Source organism: Ochotona curzoniae, unplaced genomic scaffold (genome assembly GCF_017591425.1).
Source record: "Ochotona curzoniae isolate NIBS_2020 unplaced genomic scaffold, NIBS_Ocur_1.0 contig_883, whole genome shotgun sequence".
Lineage (NCBI taxonomy): Eukaryota > Metazoa > Chordata > Mammalia > Lagomorpha > Ochotonidae > Ochotona > Ochotona curzoniae.
This window is the reverse complement of record NW_024466599.1, coordinates 30,791,999-30,815,418: the sequence shown is the minus strand read 5'-3', so window position 1 is coordinate 30,815,418 and position 23,420 is coordinate 30,791,999. Positions and strand designations below refer to the sequence as shown.

The following is a 23,420-nucleotide window of genomic DNA, read 5'->3' as shown; positions in this document are numbered from 1 at the left end:
CTTCCGGTGATTTTCTGGAATCACACTTGCTTCCCTGAGTTCCATCTTCCAACTTCAGGCTTCCTGTAACTGTAAAGTAGAGATCATCTGTTTATCATTTGCTCAAACACAATAATGACTATTTTACTCTTGGCATTTACCACAGTTTTTTTGCTCATTGTCAAGATTTGATACACAGGCTTTTACAAGCAATAGTTGTTTGGTTATTAAAAATAAGCACTCACTCTTGCTCTTTACATAACTATAAACTTATCTATGTAATTTCTGTGGCTGGAATTCTAGATATTGTTGATTTTTTTTTTTTTTTACAAATGTAGAGTCACCTTTAGAGCTAATACAAATACAAAAGAATATCATTTGAAATAAGGGAAGTTTGTTTTGAAAGAGATACAGAGAAAAAGATCTTTCATCTGCTGGTTTACTTCACAAATGGCCGCAATGGCTAGAGCTAAGCCAATCAAAAGCTAAGAGCCAGGAGCTTCTTCCAAGTCTCCCACATGAGTAAAGGGTCCCAAGAAGGCTTTGCGCTGTCTTTGATTGCTTTCTCAGGCCACAAGCAGGAAGCTGGAAAGGAAGCATAGCAGCAGGGATATGACCCTGCACCCAAATGGGATCCTGGTACATATAAAACAAGGACTAGTCCCAGGCAAGTATTTTTAAAAATCATTTGAAATAAGGAATATTCCTGACCCTTGCTCCTCCAGATTTGATATTGCAGCCTGCACCTGATAGAATATCATTACTGTGAAAACATAGATGTGGAGAGGAATATTGAATAGTTTTGCATTTCTGTTTCTTCCTAGGTGTGGACGCTCACCTGTCTACCGCTCCCGTGAGATGGCAGCTCGGGCCTTGGTCCCATTTGTTACACTAGACCAGATTCCTAATACCATCCAAACTCTGTTGGCCTCACTTCCCAACTGCACTGACCAGTGTCTCCGGCAAAACCATATTCATGGAACACTTCTTCAGGTAAGTAGAATTACGTGGTGTAATTAATGTCAAATGCCATATGATGAATTTTGTTCTCATGTGCTGTTAGCAGGTAAGGATTAGATACACAAGATTTTATCTTTACCGGTAAATTTTTTTTCCTATGGCTGAAAGATCAGCTCTTTTTTTGAATATGCTTTTGCCATACCAGACATGACTACAGTGTTACACAGTTTCATCACGTTATCTTTTGTATTAAACCTTGTGTTTTCTGTGATATCCATTCTCATTAAGCTCCTCTCTGAACCCTGTAGAGTTGCTCTTTTCCATCAAGTGCATCTGCAGGACCAGCGCCTAGTTCAGGATGAAGCTATGAGTATTCTGAAGAGAGACAAGTGAGCCCATGAAGCATTAGGAGAATACACACAGAAGGCAGAGTCGGTCCTATAGCAAACCTTTTCCCTCCTCGTTCCCCTGCAGTGTGGGACAAAGTTTATTTTGAATGAACATATTGATTTATTTTCATTATTTTTGACATAGCACTTGTTTTAGAAGAGACTAAAGTACAACAGATGAATGAGAAATAGAGTCCTTATTGAAACAGTCCTAACTTAAATCCTACCATGAGAATAGGTAGGATTGATGATCACCTTTGTTCCCGTGGCTTCTGTCACTATTTATACTGGAAGTGGGATTTTTTTCCTTTAGGTTTATTTTATTTTATTTTTATTGGAAAAGCGGTAAGATTTACAGAGAGAAGGAGAGACAGAGGGAATGATCCTCTCTCTGCTGGTTCATTCCTGAAAAGGGGCAGAACTGAGCCAATCCAAAGCCAGGAACCAGGAGCTCTTCCGGGTCTCCCACACGGATGCAGGGTCCCAAGACTTTGGGCCATGCTCGACTGCTTTCACAGGCCACAGGCAGGGATCTGGATGGGAAGTGGAGCAACCAGGAGAGGAGTTGGTGCTCATATGGCATCTTGGCATTTGCAAGGAGAGGATTTAGCCATTGAGCCATCGCATCAGGCCCTCCATGTAGGATTTAAATATTAGGTATGTTCCTAGTTTTATGAGAACTGAGAGGTGACCTTAAGGCCTCAGTACATATGATTAGCCTGAAGGCTATACTACTGTATTACAAGGCATTCTGTAGTGTGGTTCAAGGCATGGGACTCAAGAGCCTTGAGTCTTGATAGGAGCCTCAAATCCACCCACACTGCCTGCTCATCTGTGTCTTTGTTTTTGGTTTGCAGGTTATTGTAGCATATGCCTCATAGAGATTCTGTGAGATCTAAATGAATGATTGCTTTTGAAGTGGTTTGGATAGGGTCTAGTACTTAATGATACAGATAGTTCTTATTGGTGTTAATCTCATAGTTTTAATGAGCCAGTACTATAATGTAAACTAATATAGGAAGTAAGTAATTCCCTCTAGGTAAGATTCCCTTTCTCCCTTGGATGTCTTGAATGTTCAACAAATACCTTTTGAACAAGTACTGTGCACAACAGCATCACTGTCAGAACTATGATGTAAGGCAGCCCTTGTGCAATTGAAAGAACCAAGGACAGAAAATGACCGAAGATAAGCAATTGCAGGGCAGTGTATCAAGTGCTACATGTTCCCATGGCAGGGCCTCTTGGCCTGGCTTGGAGATGTCAGGCAGAATCTCAGATAAAATGCCATCTGAGCAGTCACTGAAGGAGGTTAGCCAGCTGACGAGAGGGAAAGAATCCATGAGGCAGAGAGAGTGGTAGGGAAGGACACTCCTGGTGGAGAAGAGGTTAGCCCATCTGGTAACTGGGTGGGACTTAGATTCTAGGCTTGTAGTTCTCATTTGGCCTGAGGACATTTTCACCCTCCTAAAAGTTATTGAGGGTTCTCACGAGATTTTGTATATCGTTATCTAAGGAGTAAAACCGAGAAATCACCGAAACACAAGAACCCACAATGCCTGTTCCGTTATCTGTCAGGGTGATGACATCATCACCTTGTAGCCTCTGGCAGACTCCTCTGTGTATCCATGAGGGACAGTGAAGGAGGAAATCAACATCTTCACATCACTTTGAAAGTAGTTGATCCTGCAGACCTGCTGGACCCATGAGGGTCCCGGATCACACTCTGAGAACATCTGTGTCAGATAACACAGTGGAGTCTTTGATAGTGTCTTCAAGATAAACTCTTAAGCAGGTGTGTTCTTTGGATGTTCACTATATCCCTATGGTGAAGAGAGAGGCAAGCATAAATATTGTCTCGGTTTAAAAGATGAACTACTGAAGCCCAGAGTGGCCATTTGCTCAAGCAAGTTCTAACTTACGATGCTGAAAGACTCTGCCACCTGTTTGAAGGGAGGGGCAGTAATCAGTAAAGCATAACGGGCTTCTCCAAGTGTGAGCTGCAGCTGAGTTGGGAGGAAGGTTCGATGTCGGGAGGATCAGCCATCAGGTTTTTGTTGTCGAAGACCCACTTCGTGGCTGAGCTTCATAAGAGGTAGTGTGGTTGCAACTTCTCCTTGGGCTCTTGACCAGTCGCACAGCTCACGCACCCACACCCCACCCCACTCCTGTCTCTCGCACACCTCCCATCCCACTAGTCTGGCCATGTTTTACCAGTCTGCCTGGCAGCTAACACATGGTTTCTTGAGCCTGCCTATGGTCTCAAGCTTTGCTTTTTCTGCTAGATGGATTGTGAACCACGGGGGCAGGCAAAGGCTCACTTAGCCAAGGGTGCTAGGACTGGGGATGTTGCCCTTTGTCACAGAGGGAATGAAGCCATGCCAGAAAACTCCCCCAGCCTTGCAGTTGGGGGTCATTGTGCTGTTGGTCAGATTCCTGTCTTTATGAAGCTTGGATTATGCTGCTTGAAGAAAGGGAGCCAGCAGCATGTGGTGTCATGTCCATTAGGTGTCACATCTGTGTCATAATGAAACTCTTGCACCCTGTGCTTCCTAGGGTGAACAGAAGGGGTTAAGTTGGGAAGAACTCTTTCCTCTCTACAGCATGGAGATTCCTTCTCAGCATCAAGCTACTTTTGAAATCAGTTGATGGCCTGCACCTGGAAAAGATGGTTGGGCCTGTAAAGGATGATAATCTCCTTGGGACCTGCAGGGCCAGCTAAGTAAATATCAAACTGTTATTATTATGTTTTTTTTTCAAAACCAGGAAATCATTTTGTAATCAGAAAACAAATTCTTTCACAGAACATTTTCTTGAATTATGCATTTTGACATCTTTGAAAATGTTTACATAAATATATCAATCCTCAGAGACTTTCTACAGTATATCTTGAAAATAAGAAATGTGCTGATCTCTGGCTTTTCTGAAACCATGCAAAAAATGACTCAAATTACAGGCAGGACTTGAAAAATATATATATATGTATATATGGAAAAAAAAAAAAAAAGAAGAGGAAAGCAAAACATGTAGGGCTCATTTCCTAATCGTTTTTTTAAAAAAAATAGAGATTCCTAATTGCAGTGTTGAAATGGCTGGAAACAGTGCACATCAGGAAAGGTGAGATTATGCAGCAGGTTCGTAAAAGCCAGGAGTAAATGACATTAACTCCTAATAAAGGCTCGATAAGAGCCATGAACATGACCTCATTCGGGAACAACACTGGCAGCACTGCCTCATCTGTTAAGTAGAATTAACGGTCTGCTTTTGTGGCCAAAATTCTCCATGTTGGGACTGAACCTTATTACTAGATTACGTATCACCCCTGAGATATCGTACTAGAGTTCAGGAAGTTCTCTATTGAGGAAAAGTAGGATCCACAATCTTTTTTTTTTTTTCTTTTTAATAATTGATTTTATTTTCATTTAAAAGTCAGGTATACAGAGAGGAGAGATAGAGAGGAAAATCTATTCAAAGATTCACTCTCCAGAGCTGTGCCAATCCAAAGCCAGAAGCCAGGAGCCTCTTCTGGGTCTCCCACACAGGTACTGGGTCCCAAGGCTTTGGGCTGTCCTCAATTGCTTTTCCCAGGCCATAAGCAGGGATCTGAATGGGAAGTGGCTCCATCAGGATTAGAACCAGTGCCCATTTGGGATCCTGGTGCGTGCAAGGTGAGGACATTAGCCACTAGGCTACTGCGACAGGCCCGTATACAATCTTGGGAAATCATGGCTCTGGTACTTAATGCAGATGTTAAAGTTTCATAAAGAAATATTTACCCTTTGAAATCAGAGTTTGGATTTTGAGTTTTTCATTTCCTATCTCTTTTGGATTTTTTTTTTTTTTTTTTTTTTTTTTTTTTGTCTGACGGCGTAAAAATATTGAGGCGACCCTTGCCCTTTCTTGACTCAGACTCTTTTGTGCAGGCAAAAAGAAAGACAGATGTGTTGAATAAAACCAGTTTGCATTTATCTTTCTCTTCTGGTCAAAAGCCTCCCTTTATCCTCAGTAAAGCCATGTGATTTCGCTACTCCACACATCTCTTCAATGGCCTGAGCAATCTCACTTCTCAGTGAACTCTGCTGTGGAATTTTCTCAGTGTGTACCAGCCGGGCCTTTTAAACACTTTGATGTTTATGTGGTTTCCTTCTCAGTTTGGATCGTTGATTTCTGCTAGAGAATTGGAGTCAAAACCACTTTTCTGGCTGTGGAGCTGAGCATCGGTTTAACACATCTGCCAGGTCTGCCATGAGAGAAGTAAAATAAACATCAGAGTACACCCTGCGCTTCACCTGAATTATATGTGCGATTTCATAATGCCCTTCGCAGACAGGCAGAGGAGCAGGACAGATGTGCTGTGCTGTGTGTGTATGTGTTGAGGATGGGGCACAGTCCCCTGACTCTAATGAGGAAGCTGTTGTCAGCCTGAGGGGGTGACCTGCATCCAGTCATGGAGGTAGTACTGCTAGTTCAGATGCTGAGCTGGAAAGCCTGTTGTCCTTTCTACATAGAACCTGCTGCTGCTTTGATAGTTGATGTGAAGCGAATAGCAACTTCACAGGGCAAGGGAAACCAAGCCAAGAGCCCACCTCTGCTCTTTTATACCTTCCCATTCAGTTAATCTCTTTAAATCTAATTTGATTTGACTTGATTTGGAAACAAAGTCTATCAACCCCATAGAAATGGACACAAATTGGTGAAATCCAGAGGAGCCACACAACTGGCATAACTATTTCCTCCTCCTTCCACTTTTCTCTCTGTCATCATTTATTTTTCTTCCTCCGTTTAATGCTCCCAGCCTGAAAATACACAATTTCCACATACACATACCTTGCCCTGCCATGCAGACTATGGCCAATTTCACAATTACCAAGCCTCTGTCATCCTTAGGGGTTGACGAAACTTCTCCATCTTGGACAACTGTAGGAATTGTGAATTCCATTTCTGGGAGGAGATGGACCCATACAGAAGTGTTCAAGGTTGAATTTAATTCAGCAGACACAGAGTCAAACTTACCCTGTCTCAGGAGTTGGTAAAACGGGAGTTGGCTCAAAGTACGGGATAGAAGCCAATATGCAATACAGAAAAAAAAAAAGTGAGGAGGGGGCAGGGAACAGAAGATAAAGGGGCCAGACAGAGGGTCAATTACAAAGGGAGACTCTGGAGCCATTTATGCTTTCCACTACAGCACCCCAAATGCTGTGCCTTGTGGAGCATCACATGGAGCTGTGCTTCCAGTGCTGACATCCCCGATCAGAGCACTAGTGCAAGTCCTGACTGCTCTGCTTCTGAGCCAGCTTCCCACTAGTGTGCCTGGGAAGGCAGCAGAGGATGCTGTGCTTGGGCCCCTGCACACGCTTGGGAGAACTGGATGGAATTCCTGGTTCCTGGCTTCCATCTGGATCAACCCTGGCATTTGTGGCCATTCAGAAAATGAACCAACAGGTAGATTCCTTTCTTCCCCTCTCCCTCTTTCTGTCTCTCTGTTAGTTGCCCTTCAAATAAATACATTTAAAAGTCTTTAAAAAGTGTGTTGGGGTCAGAGTCAGACTCTATGCAGGTGACACAACATGTGGTTCAAAAGAGAGGCAGGTCAGTCCTGTATTACCTTTGTGGGCTGATTGTGCTGGCTACTTGTGTGAAACAATGACTTCACAAAGCTGAGTGAGACCAACCTTCCTTGCTACAGACCCACCCAAGCAATGGAAATAAATACAAAAATAGTAATAGGCACAGATATATCTGCAGAGTAATGGTTAAGCTGCAGCTTGGGACGCCCATGTTCTGTATTGGGATGCCTGGTTCATGTGCCCGCTGCTCTCCTTCTGATCTAGCTGGCTGCTCATATGCACCCTGCAAGGCAACAGATGACGGCTCCAGTAGTTAGGTCCCTGCAACCCACATGGGACATCTGGATTGAATTTATGGCTCCTGGCTTCAGCCTAGCTTAGCTCTGGCTGTCACAGTCATTTGGGAAATAAACTAGTGGATAGATCTTTTTCTGGCTCCCTGCCTTTCAAATAAAATGAAAATAAATGTATTTTTAAAAGTAAAATTGGCAGTAAAGCTTAACTGTACATTCTAGCAGAATCTCTTGAAAATAAAGAAGGAGGAAGGGCATCGTGGCATAGCAGGTTAAATAGGCCCCTGTGATGCCAGTATCCATTTGGATGCAGGTTCAAGTCCCAGCTGCGTCTCTTCAATCCAGCTCCCTGCAAATGTGTCTGGGAAAGCAGTGGAGAATAGCACAAGTACACCCACATGGGAACTCCCGAGGAACCCTTGACTCTTGGTTTCAGATTGCCTCAGTTCCAACCATTGTGGCCGTTTGCAGGGTGAAGCAGCAAGTGAAAGATTTCTTTCTCTCTCTCTATCTCTCTGTGTGTCTCTTCTTCTCTGTAAGTATGCCTTTCATATAAATACAAACAAATCTTTTTTTAAGAAATTGTTTGGGTGTGACAGTTTGGTGCAACAAGTTAAGATACCACTTGAATGCCAGGATTCCACATGGGCATGCTGGCTCTGACTCCAACAGCTCTGCTTCAGATCCAGTTCCCTACTAATACACTTGTGAAAGCAGCAGCAGATGACCCAAGCACTTGGGCCTCTGCCACCCGTGTGGGAGACCTGGATGGAGATCTTGGCCCTTGGCCTCAGCTTGATGTAGCCCTGGATCATACGGCCATGTGGGATTTGAACCAGCAGCAGATGAAAGATTTCACCCCTCCACCTCCCACCTCTATTTCTTTGTCTCCCTTTCTCTCTGATGTTCTGCCTTTCAAATAAATGAGTGAATCATTTTTTTTAATAAAGGAAGAATAAGAAAGAAATGTTTATAGAAAATATTTTTACTAATACTGTGCCATTAAAATTTGTGATAAGGGCCAGCATTGTGACACAGAGGGATAAGCTGCTGCTTCCCCCGCCCTCTAACTCTTTCAAATAAATAAAATTAAATCTTTGAAAAAAAATGACTGAGTATAATTTTTAGTTATCATTTCCATCTTTAAAAATTGTATCCATATAAGACAGTGCTTGATGCTTTAAGAATTTTACTGTCTTTTCATGTTTCTTGAAAGAACAAAATTGTGAAACAATTGTGCAAAATGTTCTGTAAATGAAACATGACTTGATAGGTTCCATTTGGTGACCTAAGATGTTGGCCCTTGTCCACTGCTGTTTATTTTATGCCCAGAAAATATAATTTCAGAATGGAAATTCCAGAACAAAAGCATGAAATTACGCTGAGGTTGGAAGTTAAAAATGGATTGCTGGTCAGTGTTTTTTGTTTTGTTTCTGGCAACAGTCATGATTTTAAAGAGAAGGCTTCCTCTTGCTGTTCCCCCATTAGCCAGAATCACCCTTTCTTCTTGAGGACTTGAGTGAGGAGGGAGAGGACTGGTCTCTCTCAGGAGGCTCCCTGGCTGAGGGGGATGAGGGCAGAGCCTCCCCGGAGGCCTGACTGTGCATGTACCAAGGTCTCCACCAAATCCTTCAGCTCACAGGGCAGTGTGAGAGTGGCTTAGAGGGGCCCTCAGGGTTCCGGGGGCACCAAGCAGGCACCTGCAGATTGCGGAGCCGCAGCAACTGGTTTTTCCCCAGTGTGTCCAAGAAAAACTACTTTCTATGTGCACCTTGACGTGAAAAGGATTGGGAAGTATTGAGCTTTTGAATAGAAACAAAAACTAGAAAAAAAAAATAGAACTAGACCTTGTTAAATCTTACATTCTGGCAATATATACCTTTGTGGATATAAGCCCAGAAAAGTCATTTTTAATTAAAATGCTACTTAAGAAGATGAGTTAATCTCTTCCTTAATAAGCATCTATGGGCTTTCATTTGGTATGTGTTAAATGAGGTGGCTTTGGCTGGTTGCTGGAGGCAGCTGTTGGCCACCAGCTTCTAGAGCACTGTCATGCAATGGGCAATGCCTACTGCTGCTATTTATTATTATTATTATTTATTTGAAAGAGAGATACAGAGAGGCAGAGACAGAGGGAAAGAGAAGTCTTCCATCTGCTGGTTCACTTCTCAAATGGCCACAACGGCCAGGGCTAGGCAGGCCCAAAAGCAGGAGCCAGGAGCTTCCTCTGGGTCTCCCTAGTGTGTACTGGGGTCCAAGGACTTGGGCCATCTTCTGATGCTTTCCCAGGTCATTAGCATGGACCTGGATTAAAAGTAGAGCAGCTGGACGTGATCAGGTGGTACAGGAAACAGCTCAACCTGAAATATCCCAGCACGGGCCCCAATAGCTACTCTTTCTAATGTTCTATCCCCTTTATGTCCATGACAGCCAGTGGTTCCCAGGTTTTTGGTGCTGCTGAAGGTAGAGAATGTCATCATGGAAAGGGGAAGAGTGTGTGTGTGTGTGTGTGTGTGTGTGTGTGTGTGTGTGTGTGTGTGTGTGTGTGTGTGTGTGTGTGTTACTCCTATCCTACTGATACTGATGAGGAAAAAAGGAGGGCAAAGGAATTGTGAGATTTCTCTAAAGTTATGGAAGGGAAATGCTAAAAAGCAGAGCTGGGATCCAAACCTAGGATTGGTATGGGAGTATGTGCAGAAGACAGAAGCAGTTCCATTTTTAACAGTGTTGAATTTGTGTGTTAACGTGCTTCACTGTGGGCTTCCTCTGCTCAGTTACGCTGTTCCCCGCCTTCCTGCAGGTCATATTAAGCATTACAAGAGCTGAAAATCATTTAGATCTTGCAGAGTAGAGTTCATGTCTATCAGGTTGTTATTTGTTGCACCTGTTCTGTTTTGAATTGCATCCTGTACCTCAGATCCTATCGGAAACTTAATGAGTCAGAAGAGGAACAGTGTCACAGTGTCTCATACAAAGGGCTTTTTTTTACTATTCTGAAGGGGAAATTTGCAGCTCATAACATGAAAGGAGATATGGGAGCCTTCTAAATTGATTAATATATCACTTTTCCAAGTTAATTTTTTCATCTCCAAAGACAACACCCTGCATCCTTTTGCAGCCATCCCACTCTTTAAAGATTATGACTTTTTGGGAATGAATATAATTCTGAGTGCACTTCATTTGCTTTTATTTTTTAAAGATTTACTTTATTTTTATTGCAAAGTCAGGTATATAGAGAGAGGAGGAGAGACAGAGAAAAAGATCTTTTGTACGATGATTCACACCCAAGTAACCGTAATGGCCAGTGCTGTGCTGATCCAAAGCCAGGAGCCAGGAGTTCTTCTGGGTCTTCCACACGGATGCAAGGTCTGAAGGCTTTGGGCCGTCCTTGACTGTTTTCCCAGGCCACAAGCAGGGAGCTGGATGGGAAGTGGAGTTGCCTGGATTAGAACCGGCCCCCATGGGACCCTGGTGCATTCAAGGCGAGGACTTTGGCTGCTAGGCCACCGCACCAGGCCCACTTCATTTACTTTTTAAGACTTTTTAGTTTTTGCTTGAAAGAGAAAGAGAAGGGGGGGATCTTCCATCTACTGTTTCACTCGCCAAACGGTCAGACCAAAGTCAGAACCAGGGGTTTCTTATGGGTTTCCCACATGGATGCAGGAGCTCAAGGACTTGAACCACCCTCCACTGCTTTCTCAGGCCAGCAGAAACAGCTGCATTGGACGTGGAGCATCTGAGACACCCTCTGGGTGCCTGCGATGCAGGAGAAAATTAACCTGTCAGCCACCATGGCCACCCCTGAATGTACTTTAAAAACACAACACAACAAAAAATCGTACTGTGCTCACAGCCCTACTTCTGTGATTTCTAGAATATTTAAGATTTGTGTGGAGATTCCACCCAGTGAAAATAGTCATCTTTTTTGTTCTGTGTTTTTACTTTGTGCCAATCTACTAGACAAAAAATAATGCCTAATTGTTTTTATTGAAGTACCATTTTTGAAATTACAGAGTCTGTGAACATGTCCCTAGCCCTGGAATTTATTTAGGGTACCTGGCATATTTCAGTTGCTGAGGACTCAGTTGGCCACTTAAAAGCACTGTCACTTGAGTATAGCCAGACATTTGGCAACCACCCCCAGAGACCTGAAGTACTATCAGCCTGTTGGGCTAACAGCAAACTTTTTTGTATGTTAAGATTGATTTATTTGGAGAGCAGCCTGTGCTTCAGTAGGCTAATTTTTGGCCTGCTAACAATAGCATCCCGTATGGGCACTGACTCGAGGACTGATTGCTTCACTTCCCATCCAGCTTCCTACTTGTGGCCTAGGAAAGCAGTAGAGGATGGCCCAAAGCCTTGGGACCCTGTACCCATATTACATACCTAGAAGAAACTTTTGGTTCCTGGCTCCAGATCAGCTCAGCTCTGATTGTTGCAGCTGTTTGCAGAGTGAACCAGAGAATGGAGGACCTCTGTCTTTCTATTTCTCCTTCTCTATAAATATACCTTTCAAATGAAAAAAAAAAGTCTTAAAGAAAATGTATATAATTTTTTAAAAATTTGTACTTGACAAAATTACTCAGAGAAAGAGAAAGTGATCTTCCATTCACTGGTTCACTCCTCAAAGGGCCGCTGCAGCCAGAGTTGGGTTGGTTTGAAGCCAGGATCCAGGAGCTTCTTCCGGGTTTCCCACATAGGTGTGGGGGCCCAAGGACTTGATTTATTCCCACTACCCTCCCAAATGATTAACAGGGAGCTGAATCAGAAGTGAGTGAAGCAGCCAGGATAGGAACCAGCACACATATGGGATGTTGGAGCCACAGGCACATGATTAGTGTGCTATGCCAATGCACCAGCCCTCTAAAGGAACGTTTAAATATGAATACGCTTTTCCTAGTTTAAGCCATGTGCTGACATTGTTGTATTTCTCTGTGCTGTATGTCCCCAGCCCTCTGTCCTGTCCTACAGCAGGGGCTTAGGACAGGAAAGTAGAAAGCCACTCTTCTTGTCATTGTCATATAAAATATTGTGTGATAACTGCTTAAAAAGTTTTAGATATTAGTTACTACAGGTAAACTGTATATGATTTAAGTTATACTTTACAGTAATGTTTCATGTACTGAACGAAGAACAGGAAGAGAGGCATTCACAGGCTCCAAACATGAAAGAGAAAGTTGTGGAAAAGCTGATTGTCTCATTTCATCTGTCTATGCTGTATAAATTGGTTAAAATGCTTGTGATACCCTGTACAATGTACAAGTATTCCGTGAGAATCAAAATTTTTAAATAAGTATATAACCACATTTTTTTTTTTAAAAAGTCATGACCCACTTACAAGTGTAGTTCAGTACTGTACAATGAACTACTGAAGGGGTGAGGTGACTGGGAGGGCAAACAAATTGGACTGGAAGTCACAAAGGAAGCGTCTCTGCATCTCTCACCCCCACCCACTCTCCCTCTTTCTGTCTGCTGGAAAAGTGCCATGGACATGACAGATGAGCCAGCTCATTTTTAAACCCTAACTTCTTATAGTTTGCTTCATGCCCATGTCCCAACCTGTCTCTTATCCGCTTATATTAGGTATAGTTGAAATATTATTCTCAGGGAGCATAACAAAATTCCATGTTTCATTTACACAGTGGAGCTTTGGAATACAATACCTACATGGAATTTCCTCACTTCTTTACCTTGAAATACTCCAATGTGTTCCTGGGCACAATTGTTAACTATTTCATCAAAACCTCCTTTGGGGGGTGTCTTCAGTAAGGTCTGAGCTGAGGTTCCGCTGAAAACTATAACCCAACACATCAAAACTAACTGAGTTAAATATAAATCCTTCTCCAGATTCCCAGACTCACACTTCAAATGGGAAACTAGTAGAAAAACCTCAATCTAGGTGTTAAAATATACATGGGATACTAATTATATCAATTTTGCTTTTTGGAAAGACTCCTAAGTATCTGTGTGCCTCATATATATGAATGTTTAGGAAGAAAATAGTAAACTTGATTTGACTCTCAACATTATCACAATAAAAAATAAGACTTTTAAAAGCATGTTCTTAAGACTTTGGGCAGTTATCTAATATGAGCTGGCATTGTAGTGTAGCGGTGAATGTGGTTGCCTGTGGTTCTCACATCCCATGTGAGTACTGGATCATGTCCTGGCTGTTCCACTTAAAAAAAGTAATAATATTTTTTAAAAATCATTCTTATTTGAAAAGCAGAGTTGCATAGAGGAGGAAAGAGAGAGAAATAGAGACTTTTCTATCCATTGGTTCATTCCCCAAGTAAGTACAGCACCCAGGACTGGGCCAGCTGAAGCCAGGAGCCAGAGCTTCGTTTGTGTCTTTCACATGGATACACATCCCTAAACACATGAACTGTCTTCTGCTGCTTTCCCAGGTGCATTAGCAGGGAGCTAAACTGGAAGTGAAGGAACTTCCTCTCAAACCAATAGATGCATGGGATGCCCAAATCATAAGCGGAAACCAAGCTTAATAGGCCACAGAGTTTATCCTGATTCAGCTTTGTTCTTTTTTTCTTCCTTACTTTTTTCCTTTCCTTCCCTTCCCTTCTTTTTTGAAGATTTTATTCATTTTTATTGCGAAGTCAATGGCCAGAGCTGAGCCGATCTGAAGCCAGGGTGCATCTCCCACATGGGTACAGTGTCCCAAGGCTTTGGTCCATTGTCCGCTGCGTTCTCAGGCCACAAGCAGGGAACTTTGGCTGTAGATATCTGGGGAGTGAGCCAGCAGATGACAGCTCTCTCTTTCTGTGTGTGCCTCTCTATAACTTGGACTTTAAATAAGTCAAGTAAGATAAGTTTTTCAAGGAGATTTTCTAATCATTCTTGTACATGCATTTCTTTGTCCAGTTAAAAAAAGGTAGGTTCACATATTAAAATGAAATTTGTATTTTGAATAAAGACATGCTTGGAAAAAATGAGAAAATCAATTCTTACTTGACTTTTCCTTATTACTATCATTAACATGCACCTTCTGTGCCTTCTTTTCACAGCAGTTGATTATGATTGACAATTGGGGATAGGAATTTGCACTTTTAGGGGTGGGCATTGTGGCACAGCATATTCAACTGCCACATCCCTTGCCATGCTCACATCCCATGTCGGAATACAGAGGAATACAGGTTTGCCCTGCTTCTGATATAGCTCCCTTATGAAGTTCCGAGAGGCAGCAGGTAGTGACCCAAGAACTTTGACTCTTGCCTGTCATGTGAGAGATGTGGATGAAGTTCCTGGCTCCTGTCTTTGGCCTGACCCAGCCCAAGACATAGCATGCATTTGGGCAGTGAATGAGCACATGGAAGATCTCTCTGTCTCTGCATCTCTCCATCACCTCTCTCTCTCTCGCTCCCACTCACTCAGTCTACCTTTCAAGTAAATAAATCTGTCTTTCCCCCACATGGTTATATCAGCCAGAGCTGGGCCGGCCTGAAGCCAGGAGCTTTTTCCAGGTCTTCCTCATGGGTAGTGGGGGCCCAAACACTTGGGCCATCTTCCACTTCTTTCCCAGGCCTTTAGGAGGGTGCTAGATCTGGAACTTGAACTGACAAGCATATGGGATGTTGGCACTGCAGGTGGCAGCTTTAGCCATTACACCACAGTGCTGACCGCTAAATAAATAAATCTTAAAAAAAAAAGATTTTGTACTTTTCTTTTTTCTCTAAATGAAGATAAACTGTTACCTTACTGTGTCTTCTCTCACTTATTTTCATACTAATGAAAGGGTCCTGCCTAAATGAGCTTAAATTACTGGCATTCTGAAACAGATGGTAGTATAAATACAGCTACCATTGTCACATTCGTGTTGATTTGGTAATGTTCTATTTTTTGTAAGGGGTTTTGATCATTTTTTCTGTTTGGAATGCCTTGTAATCTCCCCGAAGTGAATTTTTTTGTGAATGGAACATTTTTTATTAACTTTCCTGGAATCTTATCTCTGAAAGGGGTGGGAATGTCTAAAAAATTGCTTGGAGTTATTTATTAAATTGTGACTTTCAAGAGTTTGTAAGTGCTAAAATATCCCAAGACCTTTTTTATAAAAAGATATATTTATTTTTATTGTAAAGTCAGATATACAGAGAGGGAGGAGAGACAGAGAGGAAGATCTTCTGTTTGAAAATGCACTGCCCACATGACCACACTGGCCATAACTGAGCTGAACTGAAGCCAGGAGCCAAGAGCTTCTTCTGGGTCTCCACGTGGGTGCAGGGTCCCAAAGCCTTGGGTCATCCTGGACTGCTTTTCCAGGCCACAAGCAGGGAGCTGGATGGGAAGTGGGGCTGCCAGGATTAGAACCAGTGTCCATATAGGATCCCGGTGCATTCAAGGCAAGGACTTCTGCTACTAGGTTACCGCGCCGGGCCCCCCATGGCCTTTTTCAATCTTCAGAGAGATCAATATAGTTAATATCATATATCTTTGGCTTTCTTTTTTCTGTTTCATTGTTTTAAAAAGTATTTCTTGTAGCTATTAAGACAGGTTTCATGTATAAGTCTGTCTGTGGCAGGTAGACTTTATACCTTTTCTTTTTTCTGAGATTACAGGATATATAATGATTTTCATTTCTAACATGTTTCTGAAATACAATTTTAGCTTCCTGCTTTGTAATTTCTTCAAATATATTATACAAAACCTGTTCTTTTTTTCCAATTACAAAACCTGTTCTTACACTGAAAAGCATTATTCATTGATTGGTTTAAGAGAACATTCAGTGGTCATCCATTTTGATTTGCAGGTGGTTATTTAGAGAACAGAGTTGTAGGATAATGATTTATGTTAAAATTCATGTTTGAACATACTAATTTAGGGGGTGTTTGTGTACATTTAAGATTAAGATGCTTGAAATTTGAATCTCTCTTTTTTTTTCTTCTCTATTACCTTTACATAGTTGATTAGGGCACAAAGTGTCAAGGGCTACAGGAAAGTGGGTAAGACCATTGTTTCCACATTTTTTTTTCTGTATCTGGGGTAAGGGGAGAAACAAAGGGAGAAGCCCCACCCAGCCTCCCACCCATCCCAGGTCCCCGAAGTGGGGCATATTCCGAGGGTCCTGCTCAAGCAATTTTGATAGTTCAGCAGTTCTGAATTGCTGCCAGTCTTGCAGTTCCAAGAACGATGAGCTCTCTTCAGAATCCACTGGCTGACATAGTCCCTTCATGGTTGGGGTTCTGAGATCAGCAGTTCAGTTGGAGGGATCTCCAAAGAAACTTCGTCTGAGGTGATCCCAGACCTGATTCTTGTGTGTGCTTGCTAAGACAGGGTTCGGCACCGTCCGTCACCCCAATCAGCTTTTGCACATGCTGGTCATTGCAATTACTGGGTCAGTTCTGTTTCTAGCCCTGTCTTCCACGCGAACCAATGGGTGTTGTAGTCCAGCTTGATCCTACCCACTTCATAGACAGACCTCAAGCAAACCAGTGGGAGCTGCAGCCTAGTTGGGATGACTCCTCATAACCCCTACCGGCCTGCCCCCTATCCTGATTCCCATGCTTGCCAGTATGTATCGCAGACTTATTCAGTCTGTCCCACTTCCCATTTAGCTCTCGTACATGTCAGTGGACATTGAAGCCTAGTTCAACTCAACCAGCCCCACTATACTGAATCTTTGTTCTTCAGGAAACTGTTTAGAGTGAATCGGAGTTGTAGTATAGTTCAGGGCTCCCCCTATCTTCTACTTCCCCATCCCTGCGCATAAGCTAATGGTCTAGGTAGTGGTTTTCTGGAGACAGTGCAGGGGTTTTCCTCCTGCTGCCTGCCTCCCTCAGGATCTCTGCGCTCAGTCAGGGAAGGAATTCACTGGTGTTCTGCACGTGTGTCCTCAAAAGTGTTGATTTGCCTATTCTGATTAAATGTCTGACTTGCTCTGCAGTATTTTTAAGGTCTGTTGATTATGTTTATTTGGAAAGTAGACTGACAGAAGCGGGAGTAGCAAAGAGAGACATCTTTTACTGATTTGTTCCCCGAGTGCCTGCCACTTCCAGGTTGGCCAGGAGTCAGGAACTCCACCTGGGTCTCTCATATAAGTGGCAGGGATGAAAATACTTTAGCCATCAGCTATTGCCACACATGATACACATTAGGAACAAGCTAATTGGAAGTCCAGGCTGATCTTGAACCCAGTCTCTCAGTTATGGAATGGAGGTGTCCTAAGCAGCAGCTTAATTTGCTGTGCCACAGTGCCCTTCCCTGTGGTTCACTTTGTTGATTTTCCTGTCTTAGCACTTCCTCCTTCATTTTATAATTTTTTACTCTTTCTCCCTCGTGAAGGAAAGCACAGAATGAATACAGATTTGCAGTTATCAACTGTCCCTTTCAGAAGTTAAATCTTAGTGTCACTACATTGACCACAAAAGTCTGGTCATTAAAATTCAAATGCGAAAAGGTAGAAGCAGCCTGGGTATATGAGAAGTTGATCTGAGAAGATACAAAGTTCACGGAGTATAAGGGTTGTGCCTTGTGTTTTATCTCAGAAACACCAAGTCCTAAGCATATATAACCTCTGGGTTAATTTCTTTGATTGGATTTTCCATGAACTACTTTTGATGAGGTTGGTCTTCTATAGGACTGTTTTCTTTTCTGTTTTATTAGTATCTACCTCAACTTTATTATAATTTTTTTGTTAAGATTTTCTTTTATTTTTATTTGAAGAGTGGAATTACAGTGAGGGAAGGAGAGACAGAGAGATCTTCCATACCCTGGTTCATTCCCCAAATGACCCGAACAACCAATGCTGAGACTATCAGAAGTCAAAAATTGGCTCCTGGTCTCCCATGTGGATGAAAGGGATGGTAGGGGCCGTCTTCCACTGCTTTTTCCAGCTCATTAGCGGAAGGCTGGACTGCAAGTGGAACAGCTGAAAATAGGAAGCAGTGTCCAATACGGGATGACAGCACCGCAGGTGGAGGCTTTTACCAGCTATCCCACAGGGCTGGCCCATCATATGACTCATTCTTTAAAAAAGAAAAAAAGAAGTTAAAAATATTTATTTTTATTTTTTTAAAGGCAGATTTTTTATAGAGAGAAAAGGAGAGACACGGAGTAAGGGGTCTTCCCTCCACCAGTTCAGTCCCCAAATGGCCGCAACAGCCAGAGCTGAGCTGATCCATAGCTAGGAGTCAGGAGCTTCTTCTGAGTCTGCTGCATGGTGCAGGGGTCCAAGGACTTCATCCGTTTTCTACTGCTTTCTCAAGTCATAAGCAGGGAGCTGCATCAGAAGTGGAACAGCTGGGGCACAAGTTGGCACCCCTATGGGCTGCCGGTGCTACTGATGGAGGATTAGCCAGCTTACTTCACTACGTCGGCCCCAACTTATTCTTTAAGAATTAATTATTAGAAGTTTAAACATATGTGTTTAGAGAGGTGATAACTTTTCTTATAAAGGTCAGAAAATATAATTTATAATGATATTTCCTCTGAGATTTGTTAAGGCTGCTATTGTGATAAAATATTTTTATTTGTGTTTGCTTAAGAGCTTATTCAGTATTGTTTAAGTTTATTAATTTTTGTCTGCCTGATTTACGAGTTTATTAACAGCATGTCAGAGTTTCCTATATGTAAATTTGTCTACACATATAGGTGCAGGGACCCAAGGCTTTGGGCCGTGCTCCACTGCTTTCCTATGGTACAAGTGGAGCAGCTGGGACCTGAACCTCATCCGTATGGGATCCTGGCAGTAGCAAGGCGAGGATTTAGCCACTGAGCCATTGTGCTGGACACTACTAATGTTTTCTGTTTCATTGTATTTTTGCCTCATAGTCATACTGTTCTACCGGTGCTCTCTTGCTCAGTGATTCCTGACATGTTTTAGTTGTTTCTTGTAAATAGCATGCATCTGATTTTATTTCTATAACTGATCATCAATCATTTATTTAAGTCACTGGAATTATAGATGCTTATTTTCTATACTGAGATATAATCCACTTATTAATTTTAATATTAAAATTTTTCCAGTATGGCCATTGGAAGCTCTTTTAGTTTGGTGCCTGTGTCCCTCGCCGTATTTGACATATATGTTGTTTGGTCTTTTCTGGCACTACAGTTATGCCCTACATGACCTTATGTGTTCCTTTCCTTATGTGTTCCTTATGTGAATCTCCTCATTTCTGCAAGGTTCCCTGGTCCCTTCTATTGCAAGATAGTGTTAGGAACCAAAATCTCAGCACTGACTGCTCATTGCTGCTATGATGTCATTATTTCTAGGTGCTCTCCACACAGAGCTAGGGGGAGTGTGTGTGTGTGTGTGTGTGTGTGTGTGTGTGTGTGTGTGTGTGTGAATCCATTCATACACACATGTATATCGTTAGTTCTGTGTTGATCCATTTGCCTCTACGTAAAGGTAATGTGATCTCTTTGGTTCTAACCTAATACTATCTGATTCATTCTAGCTTTTCCTTTTGCTTATCCTTGTCTCCAACAATGACAGTTCCTGTTGTCTAATAACTGTTTGTTTATTTCTTCACCCCCTTACAAAGATGTTTCAGAATTACTAACTCATTCTACTTTGAGGGGAAAAAAATACTTGACCACCATAGTACACTGTTTAAGTACAGTTCTTTTGTATATAACCTTATCGTTTCCAGTCAAAATGCCATTTCCCAAAGTTACTTGTAATACAGTTAAATTCTTTTTCCACAGTTAGATTCATTTATCACCCAACATTCTGGTTGATATTTCGTTTCATGTACAGGTATTAAAGTTTGTTGAGTTCTGAGTAGGGCTGTGTGTTTTGACAGGGATGTAGCCTCCTATGCCTACCACCATGGTGTCTTACAAATTAGTTCCATACCCTAAAACATTCCCTGTCCTTCCCTTCTCCCCAAGCCTCTGACAAACTACTGATGTGTTTTCCAACCTATGGTTTTGCCTTTTGCAGAATGTCATGCAAAAGGAATCATGCAATATGTGTAGCCCTTTCATTCTGCCTATTTTTACTTAGGAAAATATATTTAATAGTAATCCATATTAACTTTGTGGGGCTTGTTTCTTTTTATTGGTGAATACTGTTTTGTGCATGGACATACATGAGTAGTCTTTAAAAAGCGCACAGTAAATGCACATGATGGAAAACTATGCTTGTGTTTCAGAATGGCTTTTGCATTATGCTTATCTTCTAATTCCATTTTCCCAAAAACTTTATGCAGTAACTTTGTGCAATTGTTTTAAAGATGTTTGTACCTTCTAACCTCTCTCCCACTTTTTCCTTCTTTTGCAAGTAATATAGTATATATCTGTCTCTGAAGAGATTACCTTTGAAATTTTGTAGATACTATCCTTCTCTCCTCTACAGAAAATCAGGACCTTTGAGTACTATAATTCTGAACTTCCTTTTCATTGTCTTCCATGCTATTGTTGCCTTTTGTGTCCCCCTTGTTTTTAATCAGTCATTATTTTTATTATTTGGCACCCAGTATTTTAATATTTGCCAACATATTTAGCCAATTTCCCCATTTATTATTTCTTAATGCATTCCACTCCTTCCTTCTAGTAATGTTTTCAACTAGCATCTTTGTATAATAAACTCACTCAGTATTTGTAATTCTGAAAGTATTTACTCTCCTCCCTAAGTGATAAGTTCATGGTATAGGTTTCTAGGTTGACAGTTCTTTTTCCATCAACACTTTGAAAATTTGCAGTTTTACCATCTGTTGTTGTAATGAGACAGCTATCTTCAGTTTAATTGTCATTCCTTTGAAAAGTATCTATTTTGGGTGGCTTTTAAGATTTTCTCCTCATTACTGGTCTGCAGTTTTATTAGGTGGTCTTAGGTGTTGCATCTTTATTCTGAGCTTGCATTTTATTCATCACCAGGAAATCTTCACCTGTCTCTTTCAAATATTGCTACATCCTGTTCATGCCTATGAAGTGGGTTTTTTAATATATACATCTCATTTTATTTCCTCTGTAAGCTTTATTCTTACTATTTCTTCAAATATATTTTCTGATTTTTAAATTCTGTTTGTAGTTGCCTATGTAGTTAACACAATAAAGTAGGTGTTTCACTGTACTGTGAAATCCCTCAGTAAAGGGGTTTTTTTTTTTTTTTTTTGAGCCTAGATATTTTTTCTCCAAATCTTCCTCATGACAATTCTGACTTTTATTTCTTCCTTACTCTATTTTAGTGTTTTTCAATTTGTTGGATTCCTGTAGTTCTAGCACCTTTGCCTGTTGCAGTGTCTGACGCCTTCCCTAAGAACTGTAAGTGGTTTCAGCTCATCATCAAGGGTGGCTGTTTCTCTTTGCAATCCCTTTCACACTGCCTGGTAGAGGCAGTCAGTTCTCTGGGTTGGTTTTGTGTTTGACTTTTAGAGCCTTCTCTACCTTCATAGGTCAAGACCCAACAGTCTCTGTTCTGAACAACTTGTTTTCTACCTTTGGCTCTAAGAGTAATGAGGTTTCCTACCCTTTCTGCTGGTCAGTTGATAGGATTTTCTGATGGAGGGAGCTGTTTTCATGATTGCAACCTTTGTATAATGCTCTCAGCTCAGGCTCTCACACCCCATCGGCCACTCTACTCCTCCTGTCACTGCTCTGCCTCTGAGCTCCTTTTTTATGGCCAGCTCTTGGAGATTTGTTTGAACTGTCCTTTGAACTCTGTACAGTCAGGTATCGCTTAATGGTAGGGATACATTCTGGAAGCTGAATCCACGGGTGATCTCTCTAAATTGTGAGAACAGCACAGTATACTTACTCAAACCTAGATGATATAGCTTAGTCACCTAACCTGCAGTCAGGAGACACAGTAAATGTGAGATGTATGAAGTTGTTGCTAGTGTACCATAGCCTACTGTTTCACAGTAGATTTCATGCTCAATGGAGATGCTGCTTGTAGATTTTGGCTAACTCAACACTACCAGTTTCTGTCTCCACTAACCTTGTGTTCCTCCACCAACTCTGTCCTGCCCAAAAGAGATTTGACCAACAGTGGACTCTGAATGAGAAAATAGGCCAAAGGAGACCTAAATTCCTTAAGGCTGAGGACCATGCTTTATTCAGCACTTAAATTCATAATATATAACACTCATTCTGGCACTTCATAGGGCTCCTGACGCATTTGTCATATTGCGGGGTATAGGAGATCACACCAGGCGAATCTAGGATGTATTAAGGAGTCTTTATTAACCAAGCTTGGTGATGGCGGGATCCATTAGAAATTAGCAAATGACAAGTCCATGTGGCAATGCAGTCTGAATCAAAACCATGAGAGGAGCAAATCATCATTACTCTGAACTCCATTTGTTAAACTAAAGACCTATGTTCCAGCCTCCCCAGCAATATAAATTATCCAAAAGATGTGCAGTAAACAACCTGGACACATGTACAAAGTTGTAAACATTCACCTTTTCCTGGCTTCTTGGCCCACATTTCATTATTACTAGGTCTCTCCTCTCCTAGAACTCTTGAAAGTACACAAATTAGAAATACAAAGCATCTTAGCATTTGCTTCACTGACCAGGCAAGGAATACAGACATACAGGGGCCGTGTTCAGGGGCTGTCTGTCCTTGGAGTCTATCTGTGGGAAGCCAGAGAGCAAGCAGGTACTGGGGAGGCCGAGAATTGGAATGCCAGAGTGATGGAAGGACACAACCCAGAGAGAGAGAAAGAGAGAGAGAGAGAGTTCCCTAGTCATTGTCCTTTATGGTGGCTGGTGAGGGGAGTGGTTACACAACAACACAGTACCAAACCCTTCTCAGGTTCGACGTGATGAAGGTGAGGATCACCTGACTCGGAGAGGAGCAAAAAGGGCTAGATGGGTGGTGGGGGAGGTATGGCTTCCTAGCTCCTGACCCTGAACTAGCTGCTTAAGACCACAACAACTGAATCTGAATTTACCTAGCTAGGCGCTTGGACTGGTTAATCTTAATTCTCTGGAGACACTTTCTGCTTTAAAATCCTCTCACTTAGATTTTCTTTTAGATTTATGTGGAGTAGTGGGTGAGCCTGCTGGGTGTGCCTCAATGGCCAGAGACCCTGATGGGTTCTTCTCAGGGATTGTAGTTCCCCACAGATGACTTGGTTCTAGTGCAGTATTTGAGTTTCAGTCAGAAAACTCCGAACAGAGTCTTCACTGTTGACCCCAAACAGTTAGTTTTAACTCTTAAGTGGGATGGAGTAAGGCTGAATATTTAAAATACAAATCTTTGTCATTGTCTGGAAGGCCCTAGGGAATCTCTGGAAGATCAGTTGAGGACGGCCCAAAACCTTGGGACCC

At 42.0% G+C, this 23,420-nt stretch overlaps 1 protein-coding gene across 1 annotated transcript in view; it reads left to right on the top strand.

Annotated features, from left to right (window-relative positions):
* THADA (THADA armadillo repeat containing) overlaps nt 1-23,420 on the top strand; it is a 316,968-nt gene that overhangs the window by 163,233 nt on the left and 130,315 nt on the right. The window contains exon 29 of the mRNA XM_040993162.1: nt 804-972. Within this exon, the coding sequence (XP_040849096.1) occupies nt 804-972 (169 nt within the window). The remainder of the gene's footprint in view (nt 1-803; nt 973-23,420) is intronic.